At 34.9% G+C, this 19,615-nt stretch overlaps 1 protein-coding gene across 2 annotated transcripts in view; it reads right to left on the bottom strand.

Annotated features, from left to right (window-relative positions):
- Nucleotides 1-19,615, bottom strand: part of LOC149784851 (serine/threonine-protein kinase tricornered-like) — a 163,849-nt gene that overhangs the window by 80,647 nt on the left and 63,587 nt on the right. For both annotated transcript variants that reach the window (XM_089978419.1, XM_089978420.1), the window contains exon 4: nucleotides 1,912-2,034. In XM_089978419.1, the coding sequence (XP_089834545.1) occupies nucleotides 1,912-2,034 (123 nt within the window). The remainder of the gene's footprint in view (nucleotides 1-1,911; nucleotides 2,035-19,615) is intronic.

Raw genomic sequence — 19,615 nt, 5'->3', positions numbered from 1 at the left:
ACTTACAACTCCGAGTTATCTCAAACTGCATGGGGTAAGTTTTCAATGCATTTTTTTAGGCAAACTTGTATTTAAAAAATTTACATGTATACTTATCTTGAGGTTGGCATGCATGATTATTAAAAAGAAATGGTATAAACTTGTTTGAAAAGTAATTTATTTAATTTTCAGTTTTCTTATTGTTTCTGCCTAATTTAGATATGTGTGTAATTTGAGCGAACAATGATAAGAATTTAGCAATCACAAATTCCTGTAACACTACCTCTCCCTATTGACTTGATTATTGTTTGTTTATGCATTGTTGCATTGGACATTTTATATCAGTGCACCAGTAATTATGTTTTTACTTTGCTTTGAAATTGTAAATACCTAAACTCATTAAAATGTAATCCCAGTATGATAACACAACAAACAAACAAAACGGTTTGATTCAACGCTCACAATTAGACTACTGAACGTATTTACATAATGGTGCCATGGCATGTACTTTGCAGGTTTGATTATGCACTGAATTAAGTACATACCTTGGAGTCAAATCATGGGCACCATTGTGCTCAATTTTTATGATATCTCCCAAATACAATAATAAAATTTCGGAAATAATGCTTCGAAAATTATGCTAATACCATAAAAGCCTAGTTGTAGATTGCTTTGATGTAAGTGACCTTACACCATACCTGTCAACATTAACGCTGGGATCGCTCCATGCCTATCTCCCGATTTCATAATATCTTCCGATTTTTGCAGAGAATTCCTGGGATTGGATATATTAGGGGATAGTTTATCTGGGATTGGATATATTAGGGGATAGTTTATCTGGGATTGGATATATTAGAGGACAGTTTATCTGGGATTGGATATATTAGAGGACAGTTTATCTGGGATTGGATATATTAGGAGATAGTTTATCTGGGATTGGATATATTAGGGGATAGTTTATCTGGGACTTGATATATTAAGGGATAGTTTATCTGGGATGGGATATATTAGGGGATAGTTTATCTGGGACTTGATATATTAAGGGATAGTTTATCTGGGATGGGATATATTAGGGGATAGTTTATCTGGGATTGGATATATTAGGGGATAATTTATCTGGGACTTGATATATTAAGGGATAGTTTATCTGGGACTTGATATATTAAGGGATAGTTTATCTGGGATGGGATATATTAGAGGACAGTTTATCTGAGACTGGATATATTAGGGGACAGTTTAACTGGGACTGGATATATTAAAGGACAGTGTATCTGGGAGTGTATAAATTAGGGGATAGTTTAACTGGGATTGGACATATTAGAGGATAATTTGATGGTACATACTGAATAGACAATTTCATTCATCTGAGATAATGTAGTGTTTCAAAGATTAGAGAAGCATTATCACTGAATACAATGACTGTCTTTTCTTTGCAAAGTTTTACATGGAATTTAGCTAATAATACACTTTTATTTACTGATATTTTGCTTCAGCAGCATCATTATTCAACAGCAAAGTCTAATTGTAATTATGTTGTGCTGATTACTCTGTAGACTTATCCTTCAATACTTTTTCAATGTTGTGGTCATGTTTACTCTATGCACAATATGTTTACACTATACTGATTGATGACTCGTACCATTGGAGGATGCCCGAATGTAATGTGATGATGTAAAAACATCTTTTCCTAAAGAGCCCGAAGCTGAATTTCCCATTTAGTGTGACATTTGATCAAACTGTATCATATGATGAAAGGTTTGGACAACGGAATATTGCTATCAATTCGCTGAAGAACAATGACAGTGATAGCAAGTCTGACTCTGTATAAGTCAGTCATACAGAAACTGCACAAAGTAAAAAAGACAGATTGTGTATCATCTTGTGATATATGGATGACACTGTTTCTTAACTATCTTGAATAGGTAGACCTACCTCACCAAAAGCTCCTTTTCCAATCACTTTTAATGACTCAAAATCCTCTACACCAAGTCTAGACCTCTTTAATCGTAGAAACTCTGTCTCTTTGACTGCATGTTGCTGTCTGCGTTCATTTTTCTATAAGAAGATTAAATGCAGTTATAATTTAGCAACTAAATACACTGTAATGGTTAAAAAGTGAAAAACAGCAAATTTCTTTCATTAATGAAATTCTTGATCTGCAGTAAAGCAGCAGTATTTTTTAGTTAGTTTTTACTTCACAACCGTCCAACTATCCCCATCCTGTAACCCATTCTGATGAAAGTAGTTCCAAATTTTAAGGTGACTATGTGTAATGCATTTCCTGCAATTTCTGTATACCCTCTAATTTTTCACATACCACCAAACCGTAAACCAAAAACAACTCATATTTCATTGAGCTGAACTTTTATTTAGATGGAAATGAAAAACTGACTGGAGTTCAATATAAGACCATTTCTTCCTTTTATATAAGTCTTAAAACAATCTCTAATAATCTTAGCAATAGCAAGATTTTCAAATTTGCTGCTGTGGTTGATATATTGATGGCATCATTTTCATTAGGACCAACAAGACATCACTAAGTATTCTGTTCAAAACTTCATCTTGATATGACTTTTCATTCTGCAATAGTAACATTAAAAAGGTGATTTACATGGCAGCCATATTGGATTTACATGGTAGCCATATGGTGGCGCTCACCAGATAATATGTACTTTTGAGAGAGTGACGTATGTAAGGTGAAGTAGTTCGCATTTAAAACATGCACAGTGGAGAGAATGTTTGCATACCTCTATGCTACATTAATGTAATGTGGATGATATTTCTTTTGGATATTGTACTTTTGGAAATTTTACATGATTTAAGCACACTGCTAACTAAAATGACTGCTCCCTTGTGTTAAAAAATCAGTCTGAATTAGTCTAAAGTACACTTTACATAGCAGCTATTAAAATAGGGAAAATTAATTTTGCCAGACTAGACAATACCAGCTTCTGAAAGTGCAATGAATGAATTACCAAATATATAAAATGTAAAAAAAGTTATCGGCTCTTTTTTTTACAATTGACCTCTGAAGTTCAGGAAGTGAAAATGACCAAGTAGAGCTAGCACTTTTTTGAAAGGTGCACATTTGAAGTAAGGCCAAGCTGTATACTCTATAACCCATAGTACACCCATCAATCATACACCAAAATAAAGGGAATTAAAGGTTCTTTGCATTATACCTAAGATATACAAGGTCTTTTTTAAATAGCCAGTATAACCAGTGAGGAAAGCCGGGGACATTCTTTTTCTTTAAATTCCTAACCCTATGCAAAATGCGAAACTGTATAGCGCCACCTATTGGATTTACATGGTAGCCATATTGGATTTACATGGCAGCCATATTGGATTTACATGGCAGCCATATTGTATTTACATGGTAGCCATATTGGATTTATATGTTAGCCATATTGGATTTATAGGGTAGCCATATTGGATACTAAATTGGCATCATTTCCATTTAGGACCAACTGGACATCATAAGAAGTCCTTTGGTGAAAGCACAATATTAATATGATCAGCTATCTAGAAGCAGAGTAACCATAACATGTTCAAGATGACCATTGTCTTACCATACTGAAAATCAGATCAATGCCATTTTCATTTAGGACGATATCATAGGAAGCCTTTCATTGAAAACCCCATGCTGATATGACCATTTATTCAATTAAAGTATTTTCCAGCTGGCCATTCTGGCAGCCATACTGGAGGTCTGACAGTACCACATTCATATATTACCAGCTAGACATGATAAGATGTTCTGCAACATCCATTCAGGTGGCGTAGCAATAACAAGATTTTCAAGATGGCCCAAAGTTTTATTTAGGACCAACTGGTCATTATAATTAGATTATCATAATCATGAAAGTCTTCTTTGTCATTACTTTAAGACTAGCTATGCATCATGATTCAATTTCCTGTCTCATCATGCATAAATGCCAAGTACATGTAGCATAAATCAAATTATAACACTCTGTAATAATGTAAAATTACTTATGTTGCTTCAAATAATACTGCTTTAATAATAGTAATAATAATAATAATAATAATACTTATAATAAGAAGAATAATGGCTTTTTTTAAAGTGGATCAAAAAATTAGTTGTGTTAGTACTAGTCTACTTGGTGTCCTTCAATATATTATTTACATATTTACATGAATGCTCAATACATCTCTCTCACACTTCCTCTCTCATACATTTGCTGCTGAAGTGACATCATATTGTTTAGTAAAATAAGATGCATGCAAGTTTTATTGGGGGGACGGGTGTATATGTTTTGTCAATGGTGATAAGCAAAGCAAAATAAACACAATCAGAATTAGACATGGAAAGTGAAAATACTGCTCCCTGATCCCAGCAGGTAGGCTGCATTATCCCAATCTGTGACACAACAAATCATGGTGCATTTGTTACGCATCAATAAATGTCAACTCACTTTGTAACCTTATACTGTACACAGTCACATGATTATACTGATGCCCTATACTGTACACATAGTGACAAGATTGTACTGATGCCCTGTACTGTACACATAGTGACATGATTGTACTGATACCCTATACTGTACACATAGGGACATGATTATACTGATGCCCTATACTGATACATAGTGACATGATTGTACTGTACATGTTCTCACTCACTAACAGAGCATTCGCAATGATGCAAGTATATTGAGCATTTCAATAAATGTGCAATATATTTCTGTTACACAATTTCTGAAACTTTTATGGAAACAGATCTTGTTGCACTGAAATAGGATGCTCCTGAATTTGAATTTACAAAGTCAGTGTCTCTTATACAATGCTAGATTGTTGGTCTTTTGCTTCTTTATAATAAAAAAATGCTGAAAACTCAAAATAAAATGATGAGAAAATCATGAATTCTTTATTTCAAGCCATAGCTCTATACATGTCTAGCCATTCCTTTATTTCTATGTTAAATCCATCATACAATTCCTAAAAAAATCTCAGGCTCTTTTTTTTCTTCAAGAGGACAATATTTCAGCATAATTCTCAATTTTGTAACAGACCCTGAAGTTTTTACTCTTTTGCAATTATGCAAATAATAGTTTATTTATACAATGAATAGTCATTGCTACGCTGTACAAGAAAATAGGGTCATTAATAAACAACCAACTGTCCACTGGTAAAAGCAACAAAATGTGAATCGGTAGGAAGTTTTTTTTTGAAGACTTAGGATGATTAAACATTTAACAGAAGCCTTTGTAATAAGCCTTTAGATTGGTTAAAATCACATCATCACCATGAACATTCAAACAGTGCGTAATCAAGTTCATCACTTCATGAATCCTAAAAATCTTAAGATCAATTCTTAAATGAATAGACATGTAAGTAAACATATAAATGCATGTGTTTCTACGCTGCAACATTCAATTCAATTTTATAGACTGAGATTTAAACAGGACTATAAAATCTCTGAACATTGTTTATTACTTCTATAATCAGAGTCCTCTCCTAAAATGAGTTTCTGCCAACCATCATTATGCATGCACTGTTAGGTCATGGTTCACATGCAGGCACTGTTATGTCATGGTTCACATGCAGAACAGTGTTATGTAATGACAGCCTCACAGTGGAGGTTCTTATCTGGATGCTGAAGTGTTATATAATGACAGAAGTCACAGTAGAGGTTCTTGTATGCTGAAGTGTTATATGTAATGACAGCAGTCATGGTGGAGGTTCTTACTTGGGTGCTGAAGTGTTATATGTAATGACAGTAGTCCTGGTGGAGGTTCTTACTTGGATGCTGAAGTGTTATATGTAATGACAGTAGTCCTGGTGGAGGTTCTTACTTGGATGCTGAAGTGTTATATGTAATGACAGCAGTCATGGTGGAGGTTCTTACTTGGATGCTGAAGTGTTATATGTAATGACAGCAGTTATGGTGGAGGTTCTTACTTGGATGCTGAAGTGTTATATGTAATGACAGCAGTTATGGTGGAGGTTCTTCCTTGGATGCTGAAGTGTTATATGTAATGACAGCAGTCATAGTGGAGGTTCTTACTTGGATGTAATACTGTTATATGTAATGACAGTAGTCCTGGTGGAGGTTCTTACTTGGGTGCTGAAGTGTTATATATAATGACAGCAGTTATGGTGGAGGTTCTTACTTGGATGCTTAACTGTTATATGTAATGACAGCAGTCATGGTGGAAGTTCTTACTTGGATGCTGAAGTGTTATATGTAATGACAGCAGTCATGGTGGAGGTTCTTACTTGGATATGTAATGACAGCAGTCATGGTGGAGGTTCTTACTTGGATGCAATACTGTTATATGTAATGACAGCAGTCATGGTGAAGGTTTCACTTGGATGCAATACTGTTATATGTAATGACAGCAGTCAAGGTGGAGGTTTTACTTGGATGCAATACTGTTATATGTAATGACAGCAGTCAAGGCAGAGGTTCTTACTTGGATGCAATACTGTTATATGTAATGACAGCAGTCAAGGTGGAGGTTTTACTTGGATGCAATACTGTTATATGTAATGACAGCAGTCAAGGTGGAGGTTCTTACTTGGATGCAATACTGTTATATGTAATGACAGCAGTCAAGGTGGAGGTTTTACTTGGATGCAATACTGTTATATGTAATGACAGCAGTCAAGGCAGAGGTTCTTACTTGGATGCAATACTGTTATATGTAATGACAGCAGTCAAGGTGGAGGTTTTACTTGGATGAAATACTGTTATATGTAATGACAGCAGTCATGGTGGAGGTTCTTATCTGGATGCTGAAGTGTTATATGTAATGACAGCAGTCATGGTGGAGGTTCTTACTTGGATGCTGAAGTGTTATATGTAATGACAGCAGTCATGGTGGAGGTTCTTACTTGGATGCTGAAGTGTTATATGTAATGACAGCAGTTATGGTGGAGGTTCTTACTTGGATGCTGAAGTGTTATATGTAATGACAGCAGTCATGGTGGAGGTTCTTAGAAGCTGAAGTGTTATATAATGACAGCCTCACAGTGGAGGTTTTTATCTGGATGCTGAAGTGTTATATAATGACAGCCTCACAGTGGAGGTTTTTATCTGGAGGCTGAAGTGTTATATAATGACAGCCTCACAGTGGAGGTTCTTATCTGGATGCTGAAGTGTTATATAATGACAGCCTCACAGTGGAGGTTCTGGTTTACAGCTGAACAGTTTTATATAATGACAGTGGTCATGGTGGAAGTTGTTTTTTATATACTAACCTGTTATACACGTCACAGTGTTATATAATGACAGCAGTCATTATGAAGCCTTGTTTCATCCTGAAGTGTTATATACTGGCAGTAGTAGTGGAGGTTCTTGTATACATGCTGAAGTGTGTTATATAATGACAGAACTGTGTTATATAATGACAGAACTGTGTTATATAATGACAGAACTGTGTTACCTAATGACAGTAATGTGTTTTATAATGACAGTACTGTGTTATATAATGACAGTAGTCATGATGGAGGTATATGTTTAAATGCTGAACAGCATTATATAAATGACAGTAATCATAACTGAGTTTGTTGTTTACATCCTGAAGATTGCTGTATAATGACAGCAGTCATTGTGGAGGTGGTGGTTGTTGTTGTTGTTGTTGTAGGGTTTAATGCCATTTTGCAGCACAAAATAGGCTATACGTGGCAGCCAGTATAAATGGTAGAGGAAGAACCCGGGAAAACCCGAAAAGAACCACCTACCTACGAGAAGCTACTGGCAAGCTTTCTCACATAACCACATTAGCAGAACCTGAGACAAAGTCACGCAGACAGAGGTGAAATGGCAGTGATCTGTAATGGTGAGCGCTACAGACCACTCAGCCGCTCGGGGCCACATTGTGGAGGTACTGGTTGACATGCTGAACAATGAGCAGTGATAGTGGAAATTCTTATTTACATGCACAAAAGTTGTATATAATAACAATAGTCATTGTGGAGGTTATAGATTATATACTGAAGCATGTTGTAAGATGACACCACTAGTCATAGTGGAAGTTACTATTTACAGGATCAACAATGTTATATGACTACAGTCACAGTGAAGGTTTCAAGAAATAATAATCACTGCAACTTAAGTAAACACTGTACCTGTACTGTTGAATAAAAAGGGAAGTTAAACTGAAGTTTACTTGTCCCCAGGCAAGTTATTCATGCAAAATAAGCGTGAAAACATATTTTTCCCCAATTCAGATCAACAGGCATAAACGTTCTTGCATGACTGGCCTTACTACCAGTAATCATGTAAGCAGCCTATAGGTATGTGCGCCAAAAAATTCAAACTGCATCATAATTAGTGTATTGAAGGCACATGTCCTGGGACCAATGAATATGTAGTTATCTTTTTACCTGCGTTATTTTATGCAAGGAGTTGATACTTGTCACTCAATTGTGTGTAGTAAAATGTTTATGCATACATATGAATGAAAAATGTATTCAAACTTCATTGCCATGTAGAGCATTACCCCGGGTGGTTTATTTTCAGTTTTGCTTATTTAAAAATACAGAGTTCAGTTTACCTGCAGCTGCACACACCATGTGCCTGCAGTGAGAAACCCAGTTATATTAATTTCTCTGGTCATGGTCATAGATTCAGCTACAACCAGTGTGGTTATGGCCCAAAACCATCTCTGTATAATCACAACACAACAAATTTTGTCAGGACATAGTCCACTTTACAGAAGCATTCTTCAGCTGTAGAAGTATGTGAAATATAATATTGCATTCTTTCTTGCTATCCGTTTTAAATGACAGAATTTGTTTTATAAAATGAATGTTTCCATTTTTCTTCTAAACTGTATCGAGAGTCAGACCTATGTCATGTAACACCATGTTACTGGGAAGAATGGAATCTGTCTCTAGTAATTTTGTAACACTGAATTCAATTATATCTTGTATGTATTAAATGATTAGTAATGTTCAAGTTCTTACAATCCACACACCGGTAGATTATTCTTGCTGGACACAGATTTATGTAAAAACATGCTATTTTAATAATCTCATACAATAGTTCTGATGAAATAAATTAGTGTGTAACAATGCCAAATCATGTGCACGCATGTGTAATCTATATCACTGCATGAATAACTTAACCATGCCTACTCATGTACTAGACACCCTCAGTTATTGTATTTTTAAAAGTGTTTCATGGGAAGCCATTGACCACCGTGGGGTTTCATGTAATGCTGTTGTTGATGGTGACATTGGCTGGGAGGACAGCATTCAGGTATGTAGGAAAGGAGATGACTCTTGTGGGATCTTTAATGGCAGATTGTGATGAGCAGGCCATGCATGGATGTTCCCTGACCATTTTACGAGAGCTGTGGAACTGAAAATATCGTCAACTGGACACCACAAGATACATATATGTCCCATTTTTGAATCAAAGTCACTGAAAATCACTTCATATGTGAATTAAATTATACATATATCTTACTTGATTATGAACCATATATTGTTTATAAACCATACATTGTTCATATTTGTGTAGAAATTATATACATTGATCATCCCTGGTGACAGATCCCTATATCAATCATATTTGTTTACAAGTTTCATAGTTCATTCTTGTTTGATAATTTAGTGAAGTTACATGTTCCGATTAGTTAATTCTTAGGAATGATGTCATTTTCTTATATTCTTCATGGAACTCTGCTAAATCCATTATATAACTTAGGCCCTCTATTCTTATATTCATCATTGAACTCTGCTAAATCCATTATATAACTTAGGCCCTCTATTCTTATGTTCATCATTGAACTCTGCACATCATTCTCCTAAATCCATTATATAACTTATATAACTATTCTTATATTCATCATTGAACTCTGCTAAATCCATTATATAACTTAGGCCCTCTATTCTTATATTTATCATTGAACTATGCTGAATCCATTATATAACTTAGGCCCTCTATTCTTACATTCATCATTGAACTCTGCTAAATCCATTATATAACTTAGGCCCTCTATTCTTATATTCATCATTGAACTCTGCTAAATCCATTATATAACTTAGGCCCTCTATTCTTATATTTATCATTGAACTATGCTGAATCCATTATATAACTTAGGCCCTCTATTCTTACATTCATCATTGAACTCTGCTAAATCCATTATATAACTTAGGCCCTCTATTCTTATATTTATCATTGAACTCTGCACATCATTCTCCTAAATCCATGATATAACTTAGGCCTCTATTCTTATATTCATCATTGAACTCTGCTAAATCCATTATATAACTTAGGCCCTCTATTCTTATATTTATCATTGAACTCTGCTGAATCCATTATATAACTTAGGCCCTCTATTCTTATATTCATCACTGAACTCTGCTAAATCCATTATATAACTTAGCTCCTCTATTCTTCTCCAAATTAATACTAAATGCTAATCTAACCACTCTGGTAGACTAGCGGTTAGAGTGTCTGCCTTGGATGCGGGAGGTCACAGTTTCGAACCCCAGCTGAGTCATACCAAATATTTTTAAAAAATGGTACTAACAGCTCACTCAGCATTAAGAGGTTAGCGTTGGGACTGGTTAGCCTGGTGTCAGGATAATGTGACTGGGTGGGACATCATGCTGTATGTCTGTGGGTCTGAGACAGTTCAACTGACTAACATATGTCCAATATTTTGGTTTTGGTTTTGGTTTGATTTGGTCTAGTGATATATATTTAATACCAAGACAACTGAAGTGAAGAGCCTTGCATTGGGGTACAATCTGCAACATTTGTACCCTTCATGACAAGGGCAATTTCTGTCAAATTAGATGACATTCTGTTAATTGGGTTTTTAAAGACTTTGTTTACAGGTAATTTTATTTTTAGTAACAATAGCCATGTTTAATGGTGAAATGACTTAATTAACTCAAAGATAAAATGACCTTGGGGAATGTTATTTCTTTTCTAGGATATTGTGGAAGCTCATTGTATTTATCTAGCCTGCATTAATTTTCCAGCATGAACCTTCTACTAATGATTTGGCAGCGATGATTTGGCAGCCGTTCACTTACAGCCTAGGTTTTTGAGAACCACAATACAGTATTTATGCTTTTTTTATCTATTACATATCACTTTCATCCCATTACCAAACAAGTTAAGTCTAATAAGGGCATATTTGCAGCCTGCTGCAGGTGACTCTTGCAGTCCAATTTGCAAACACTTGTCTGATAAGCTTTCTTGGGTCAGGGGAATTAAGCACTTGGCTGATTAGACCAAAGCACAATGCTGATTTAAGGAGGGAAATAAACCAAGATCCTATCAACTGGTAACCATGCTAGAGTAAGTGGATTCCAAGATCCTATCAACTGGTAACCATGCTAGAGTAAGTGGATTCCAAGATCCTATCAACTGGTAACCATGCTAGAGTAAGTGGATTCCAAGATCCTATCAACTGGTAACCATGCCAGAGTAAGTGGATTTTACTATTATCAGGAACAATCTTAGATTATGCATCAGTTTCTTCTGCCAAAGAAAAGATGGTTTCTATAAATAAGGATGATGTGACAAAACAGAAAAATGATACATTTTTGTGCTGATAAAGTGGTCTACAAAGTAATTTACAGTTTCATGTCAACCCAATTGCTACTTATCAATGATCGCAGATGACTGCTAACCAATCACAGCACCAGCCATGTGCAAATTATTGTGTGATCACCTGTCTGTCGCTTATTAGTCTTAGTTAGCACAGACAAAAATAACTCCAACACCTTGGATGCTTTTAGTACATATTGATTCATATTACTACATTGTACCATTTCACAACAAACTGTTTGATTCAACAGGTACTAACGTTTTAATAAGCAGGAGGGTCATAATAGATCACCTGTGTGCTGCCTAGTTAGGACGAAAATGATGGCTGCTGGAAATAGATTCTAAATAACCTATGATATTCACAGCGCAAACTTGTATTGAAAAAAGATTTGGAGATTTTAGAGGAACATCAAACTAACCATATATACTCTCTTATAAGACAAGTCCAATGGCAAACTGCACAGATCCAGATATGCACCTGCATAATGCACCAGCAGATCTGTGTCAGTGCAGCTTGTTAGGAGTAATCTGTAGAATAATCAACATACACCTTATTTGGTAGGTACGTTATGTAAGGGCAGATCAGGATCTTTGTTGTTTGTAGTTGTCTTATAAGCAAGCAAATATGGTATGTATAGTAAGTTACATAAACTTCCTGAAAGGGAAGTAGAAAAACCTCTCCACTGTCTGGCAACATTTGTATTTGCATAGCCCTGTGCAAACAGCAATAACCCATATCAAGGTATAATGTATCCTCAATAAATTAGGGGCCTTTCCTCTACTTATGATCTGCCATATCCCAAACCTGGCAGCAAACCTGGGTCTAGCCAGGGTCACCTAGTCTTCTTTGGCTTTCACAGTTATGCAATGGAAGGTCAAAACAAGGCCTGTGAAGAGAGGCGAAGTCAAAGTGTCCCAAATATTGTCTGCACTAAGTGGTTATATCACTATTAAATATGCTTCAGTTAAACCAAAAATGAAAACAAAGTAGCTATGTAAACCAAAAATGAAAACAAAGTAGCCATGTAAACCAAGTATTAAAACAAAGTAGCCATTTATACCAAGTATGAAAACAAAGTAGCCATTTAAAGCAAGTATAAAAACAAACTAGCCATTTAAAGCAAGTATAAAAACAAAGTAGTCATTTAAACCAAGTATGAAAACAAAGTAGCCATTTAAAGCAAGTATGAAAACAAAGTAGCCATTTAAACCAAGTATGAAAACAAAGTAGCCATTTAAAGCAAGTATGAAAACAAAGTAGCCATTTAAAGCAAGTATGAAAACAAAGTAGCCATTTAAACCAAGTATGAAAACAAAGTAGCCATTTAAACCAAGTATGAAAACAAAGTAGCCATTTAAACCAAGTATGAAAACAAAGTAGCCATTTAAACCAAGTATGAAAACAAAGTAGCCACTTAAACCAAGTATGAAAACAAAGTAGCCACTTAAACCAAGTATGAAAACAAAGTAACCATTTAAACCAAGTGTGAAAACAAAGTAGCCATTTAAACCAAGTATGAAAACAAAGTAGCCATTTAAACCAAGTGTGAAAACAAAGTAGCCATTTAAACCAAGTATGAAAACAAAGTAGCCATTTAAACCAAGTATGAAAACAAAGTAGCCATTTAAACCAAGTATGAAAACAAAGTAGCCATTTAAACCAAGTATGAAAACAAAGTAGCCATTTAAAGCAAGTATGAAAACAAAGTAGCCATTTAAAGCAAGTATGAAAACAAAGTAGCCATTTAAACCAAGTATGAAAACAAAGTAGCCATTTAAACCAAGTATGAAAACAAAGTAGCCATTTAAACCAAGTATGAAAACAAAGTAGCCATTTAAACCAAGTATGAAAACAAAGTAGCCATTTAAACCAAGTATGAAAACAAAGTAGCCACTTAAACCAAGTATGAAAACAAAGTAACCATTTAAACCAAGTGTGAAAACAAAGTAGCCATTTAAACCAAGTATGAAAACAAAGTAGCCATTTAAACCAAGTGTGAAAACAAAGTAGCCATTTAAACCAAGTATGAAAACAAAGTAGCCATTTAAACCAAGTATGAAAACAAAGTAGCCATTTAAACCAAGTATGAAAACAAAGTAGCCATTTAAACCAAGTATGAAAACAAAGTAGCCATTTAAACCAAGTATGAAAACAAAGTAGCCATTTAAAGCAAGTATGAAAACAAAGTAGCCATTTAAAGCAAGTATGAAAACAAAGTAGCCATTTAAACCAAGTATGAAAACAAAGTAGCCATTTAAACCAAGTATGAAAACAAAGTAGCCATTTAAACCAAGTATGAAAACAAAGTAGCCATTTAAACCTTTCAGGTAAACAAAAGTAAGATGAATGCTAGCCTGTAAATATGAAATTTGTTGAACATTGCATATCATCATACTTTATGTCATACACCTTACAATTAGCATACTAAATGATAAACAATCCATAATGGGTGCAAGTTGTTAATAATTTTCCCTTAAATGATATCCGCACATTTTCATAAAAAGATTTAGTAAAGGCAGGAGAAAGAGAGAGAGAGAGAGACTCTTATACTCAAACACGTACAGTACAGATGTATCTTTACTTTTTTAACTTCTGGGCCCAGGTTGGCCAAGTAGTCTAAAGAGCTTGCCTTTAATGATTACTGTCATCACACCTCTACCCATGTGGGTTAAAATCTCAGGGTCAGCCAATGTGGGTATGTGAGAAAGCTTGCCAGTAGCTTCCCATGGGTTGGTGGTTCTTACTGGGGTTTACCCAGAGTTTTTCCTCCACCAGTTATACCGTCCTCCATGTATAGCCTATCAAGTGCTGAAATATGGCATTAACCCCACAACAAGTACAACAGCTTCTGTAAATTCAAAGTACTGAAAGCACTACAGGACGGAGAATTTTAAATGTATCAGAACATGAAGATGTCAGGTATTTAATAGCGAACTTCCTTTTTCTCAAAATGCTCTGGGCGTTTGACATAGGAGGTTTATTGCATCTTCTATTTATTTTTGAATGGCAAAGAAAGGATGTATAAAAACTTTCAAAGACATAAAAGCCAAAAACAAATTCCAAATCCAGGAAATCATATCAACACACGTATTATCATGCTACCCCTAAGTCACAAAGAAAAGGCAATCACACTTTATTAATGCAGGAAAACAGACCTTACTTGACTAGTTTCATTTAGCGTATCTGAGAACACACTAACAGATACAAATATACATAAATGCAACATACATTCATCTCAGATTTTATCACTGAACTAAAACAAAAATGAAATATATGATTGGATTAATCCTGATTGCAATTTTTCAGATAACAAAAAGCAACATTGTATATTGGTAGTGTATATTAGCAGTGTATATTGGTTTTGGGAGGGAGAACTGAGGTCACTTATAAATATGAACCAATGAACTAATCATAGTTTGTGCACTCCAATACACAAAACTTGCATAAGACTAATCACAACTTTAATTCCAACAGTTATAAATTTATAATAATACATAAAACCCATCAGTAAGGATGCTTTGTGCAAAATTATTTTTTACTGACAATGAATTCCTAGATACGTGACCATGACCAATTGCAGGCTTCAGTAATATCCACAATGAAGGTACATATCAAAAGTTACAAGATGAAGGCTTTGACTTGAATCATTTTTCTCTTTTACTGAAATCTAGACTGTCCTTCTAATATTGTTATGATTCAGACTCTTTCCTCTGTGGTTAAGAAATATAATTTAAATTAATTTGTTAAATCTATTTAATGAAAAGCAAGCCAATTATTACACTTTTAAGAAAACACTATTTGTCTGTTTCTTTGTATCACTGGAGAACTACAACCATGTCCCAAACACAAAGTACAGAACATGAAATTCCCTTAAAACTGTCTGAAAATGACATGGTATGCAACAATTATTTTGCAAGAAAAGAATCTTGTAGTTGCTCAATTTATTTTAAGTGGATCCTAATCTACCGGCATGTTATGTATTGGAAGGTTTGTTGCCAAGTCCTTGTCACACAAATGCTAATAAAGTAACCATGGGCATGATCACACAGTTTTATTTGAACAGCATGAAAAACATACAAGGTTGAGACCCAACTGAGAACATGTATGGTAAATATTACCGGTGAGTTATAAACAATGTTATAAGGCTGGTGAAAGCTTGATGATGAATCAAGTGGTTCCTCAGTATTGATTGACTTGCATCAGTTTGTTGCCTAACAACAGCAGCGATATTGGGATGTATCAGAAATTCAAATGTCATGCTGAAGTGACTCAATAACCAAAACAAGAAGACACTGAAGAGACACAAACCTGTATTGCCAACCATAAAATGACTCAATAACCAAAACAAGAAGACACTGAAGAGACACAAACCTGTATTGCCAACCATAAAATGATTCAATAAGCAACCATACATCAGTTTGCACTTTCTCCAAAGGCAGTGGTATCCTTCTGTACAATGTTATTGGGCATTCACGATGAAAACATGCTCAGCGAAATGTTCATTCAAATTCATCAGAAAAAATATTTAAGCACAAAAAGTGCAAGAATTCTCTTTATTTACAGTAACCATATATGTATCATTGTATAACATACGTATATATATATATAAAAAAAAAATGGATTATTTCTGCTTCTACAATACATAAAAACCAACATTGTTTGCACTGGCAAGTGAAATGTTGACTCCTGTATTAACATATAGAATAGGCTAGTGCATATTTATCACACTTTTTTGTTTCATTCATTAACTATAGGCATTTGATTCATTGCTTTGTTCATAGGCTCTCAAGTACTTAGGGGAACAACATTTCTGTAACATGTCATGTATGCCAGGTAAAAGAATTGCTTATAAAGGCACAAGTACTTAGAAATCTCACAGTATGTATTATTTACAATAATAGGTTTCAGGAATCTTCCAAAGTCAGAAAACCAGCAGGTCCTTGTGATGGGCCCATGGTCTACTCTGTATATTTGGAAATGCAAAACAAATCTATATGCCATTTGAAAATTTGAAAGGCCACCAAGAAAGTAGTCTGATGTGCTGAGTGTATTGCTAGTGAAACAAAACATATATTTTGATTGCTTATATTGGGTTTCCAGTCAAAATTAAATTCAGTTAAACTCCGTCTGTCACACTTCCCTTGAAAATTTATGCTGGCCCATCCCAGAGAGTTTTCAGAGGTTTTACATGTGATGAAGTGTGGCAACATTCATTATAGATTTCAGCAACAGATTCACCACAAGAGATTAGGTACAGCCACATAAAATGGTTATCTTTCTAATCATGCTTGTAAACTGTTCTGTTTACACAAAGAGGTTATCTAGAAAAAACCAATCCCATTTATTACCATCCAACTAACCTAAAGATTATTGTTTATCACAGCTTTGTAACAACATGGTACAGTTCATTGCCTCAAAAAACCAACACAGAAGAGATTTTTGTAGGGGTCCCCGAGGCCAGAAATTTGCATTAATAGCGAGGTAGATCAGATCACATCCCAATATGAAATAAAACATAAAACAGCACTTCAAAATCACGTACATGGTGGGGGGGGGGGCTGGTTGACATTGGTGTTGGTGGGGTTGATTGGCAGATTGTACCTTCTTACATGATGTCCGCTTTATTTGGTCATCGTTATCTAGAGGGTGATCGCCCTCGGTTTTGTTGCCCAGATCGAGTAAATATTAATATAAAGTGTGAAACTTATAGATGGAATTAATAAAGATCTGAGCAGATATATTATATAGAACAGAATGACACAAGCCCCTGTACATGAAATACAACAATTTAATCAATTACATAAAGAACTGTGATAATACGTTACATTACGAAGATACACATCTCTTTTGAAATAAATCATTCACCGAATTTCAAACACAAATATACTTATATAAATAGCCGATCTGTTTTAAAGACAGAATTGGTTCATCATAAAATCAAGTGAACAATCGAAGTCATTGCCTTGTACAAATTCATAACCTGCTTATTTCCGGTTCACTCCAACTTCACTGTGGCTGTTCTTTCTGGTCCTTTCAGTTTTTTCTTCTCCAAACTCTACTGTCTTGCCTCTTTCAGCCCTCAAACTTTGTGTGGGTAGGTGGATACATAAGTACATAGATACGTATATACTAAGATAAGTAGGTACATGGATACTTCAGTGGAGCTTTTCCCCTTTTAAAATAAACAGAGAAAGCAACCTAAATCTTCTGTCAAATATCCTACTGGGAATAGATCATTACTCCCCTCTCATTATGCCAGATATCATCCTATCATAATTCAAACAGACAAACAGATACCATAGGCTATCTGGTCAAGCCAAACATGGCAGATAATAAACAAACCTAGTTTCATAAGATTAATGTACTTCTTAACGGCTATTTCATCAATGACTCACATTAACATCACAAATCATAACAGTTCCGTTCTCATCTCAATTACACAAATGAATGAATGAAATTCATTACATGGTGTCACTATGTTGTTTTCAGCGAATACACATTCAAGTCTTTTGCATACATAAAATCTCACTTTCATGGCTTTACAATGTTAATTTCAGTCAATACGCACTCAAGTATTTATCATATGTGAAATCATCTAAGATTGGTGAATTCACACGGATTCTTGTAACTGATATCAACTAAAGTAATGTATGAAATTCTTAGAATACCCTGATTCCTTATAACAATCAAAACAACAAATTCAAACAATTTGTCAAACTTAAAAAAAGATCACTGTACGAATTCTGATAGAGGAACTCAAACAGTTATACCCATATCAAGAAAATTGATCTATGGATTTAAACAAATAAATTCATGCAAATATAAGCAAATAAATTCATACAAATCAATATAATGGTATCAACGAATTGCATGAGATTGACGCAAATACCTTGTGCTTTCAAGCTTTGCTCGCTTCTACTGCTAGAATTGTGTCCATCAACTTTCATGACATCCGGTCCCTCTGATAAATGTTTTACGAGAGAATTTCTTCTAAAATCAATCTTGGAGTCTCCTCTATTTTTTCCTCTTGCAGGAAAATGTAGACTGACTAAATTTTTGTGATTGGGGTATATGAAACCAAGAAATTTCATGTGGGAAACATCCCCCTTCTTTAGCATAACAATCAGGATTAAATATATCTACTGCCTTTTATAACCAGGCGCCAAAAATTGCTATCAGCCTGACTTCTAGATTTCCAAATAACTGATCCTGGACAATTCAAATCTGACATATTCGATACAAAGATCGAAGTTAACCTTTTCCCTTCCAGTTTTTCTGACGGTTACATAAATGAAGGCTTAATTAAGAATCACTTCCTCTCACGACAGACATTAAAAATCATTGCAGTATAGTGATTTAACATGCACCCGTCCCCATAAATCTAATTAATTGTTCTCTTGCCCAAATTAATGTGCTCTTTACAGATCGACAGAAATTTGCACCCTTACAATTTCCGAATTCAGCAATTTACAAGACAGAATTTGTTTTCCCAAATTTATGAAAGTCTACTTTATTTTGGGAGCCTTATCAAGTGGCAATCAAAACAACCTCCATCTTTTCCATCAAGTTAAGAAGAAACCTTGGATGTAAGTTTCTGACACTGTGGACTATACAGTGTATTGGGAACTACTTTTATTCACATGGCACACTATGGCACCAAAAGAAGACAATGTCACAATCTCAGATCAGTGTCAACCTATTCTGTCACAGTATACACTTTGCTGGAGGCATCTTCATCAACTCCATCCCTACTACAATATCTGAGGTTAGTTCTTGACAGAAATGGTCAAGCAGTGCTGACTGACTCAGTGGGTTTTCTGTTCAAATCCTGCACACATCAGACCAGGTGTACTGGATCTCCAGGCAAGGCATTTACAATGATCCTTCCTTACAAGTCAGTGTATAACATACAAACTACAAACAGCATAGACCTTGATCTACCATCACATAATTGAGATGCATGAATTATTTTACATAGGTCTTATACAGGGTTATTTACACACTGATACTGGGACCTATACGTGGTCTCCAAAGATCCCAGCCCCAAATCTCTGCACTGTCTTATTCATCTTTCAATACCTCTATGCACATTTAGA

Source organism: Sinohyriopsis cumingii, chromosome 13, assembly GCF_028554795.1.
Source record: "Sinohyriopsis cumingii isolate HCF-2022 chromosome 13, ASM2855479v2, whole genome shotgun sequence".
Classification (NCBI taxonomy): domain Eukaryota; kingdom Metazoa; phylum Mollusca; class Bivalvia; order Unionida; family Unionidae; genus Sinohyriopsis; species Sinohyriopsis cumingii.
The sequence above is the reverse complement of the archived record's forward strand: the minus strand, read 5'-3'. Positions and strand labels throughout refer to the sequence as shown.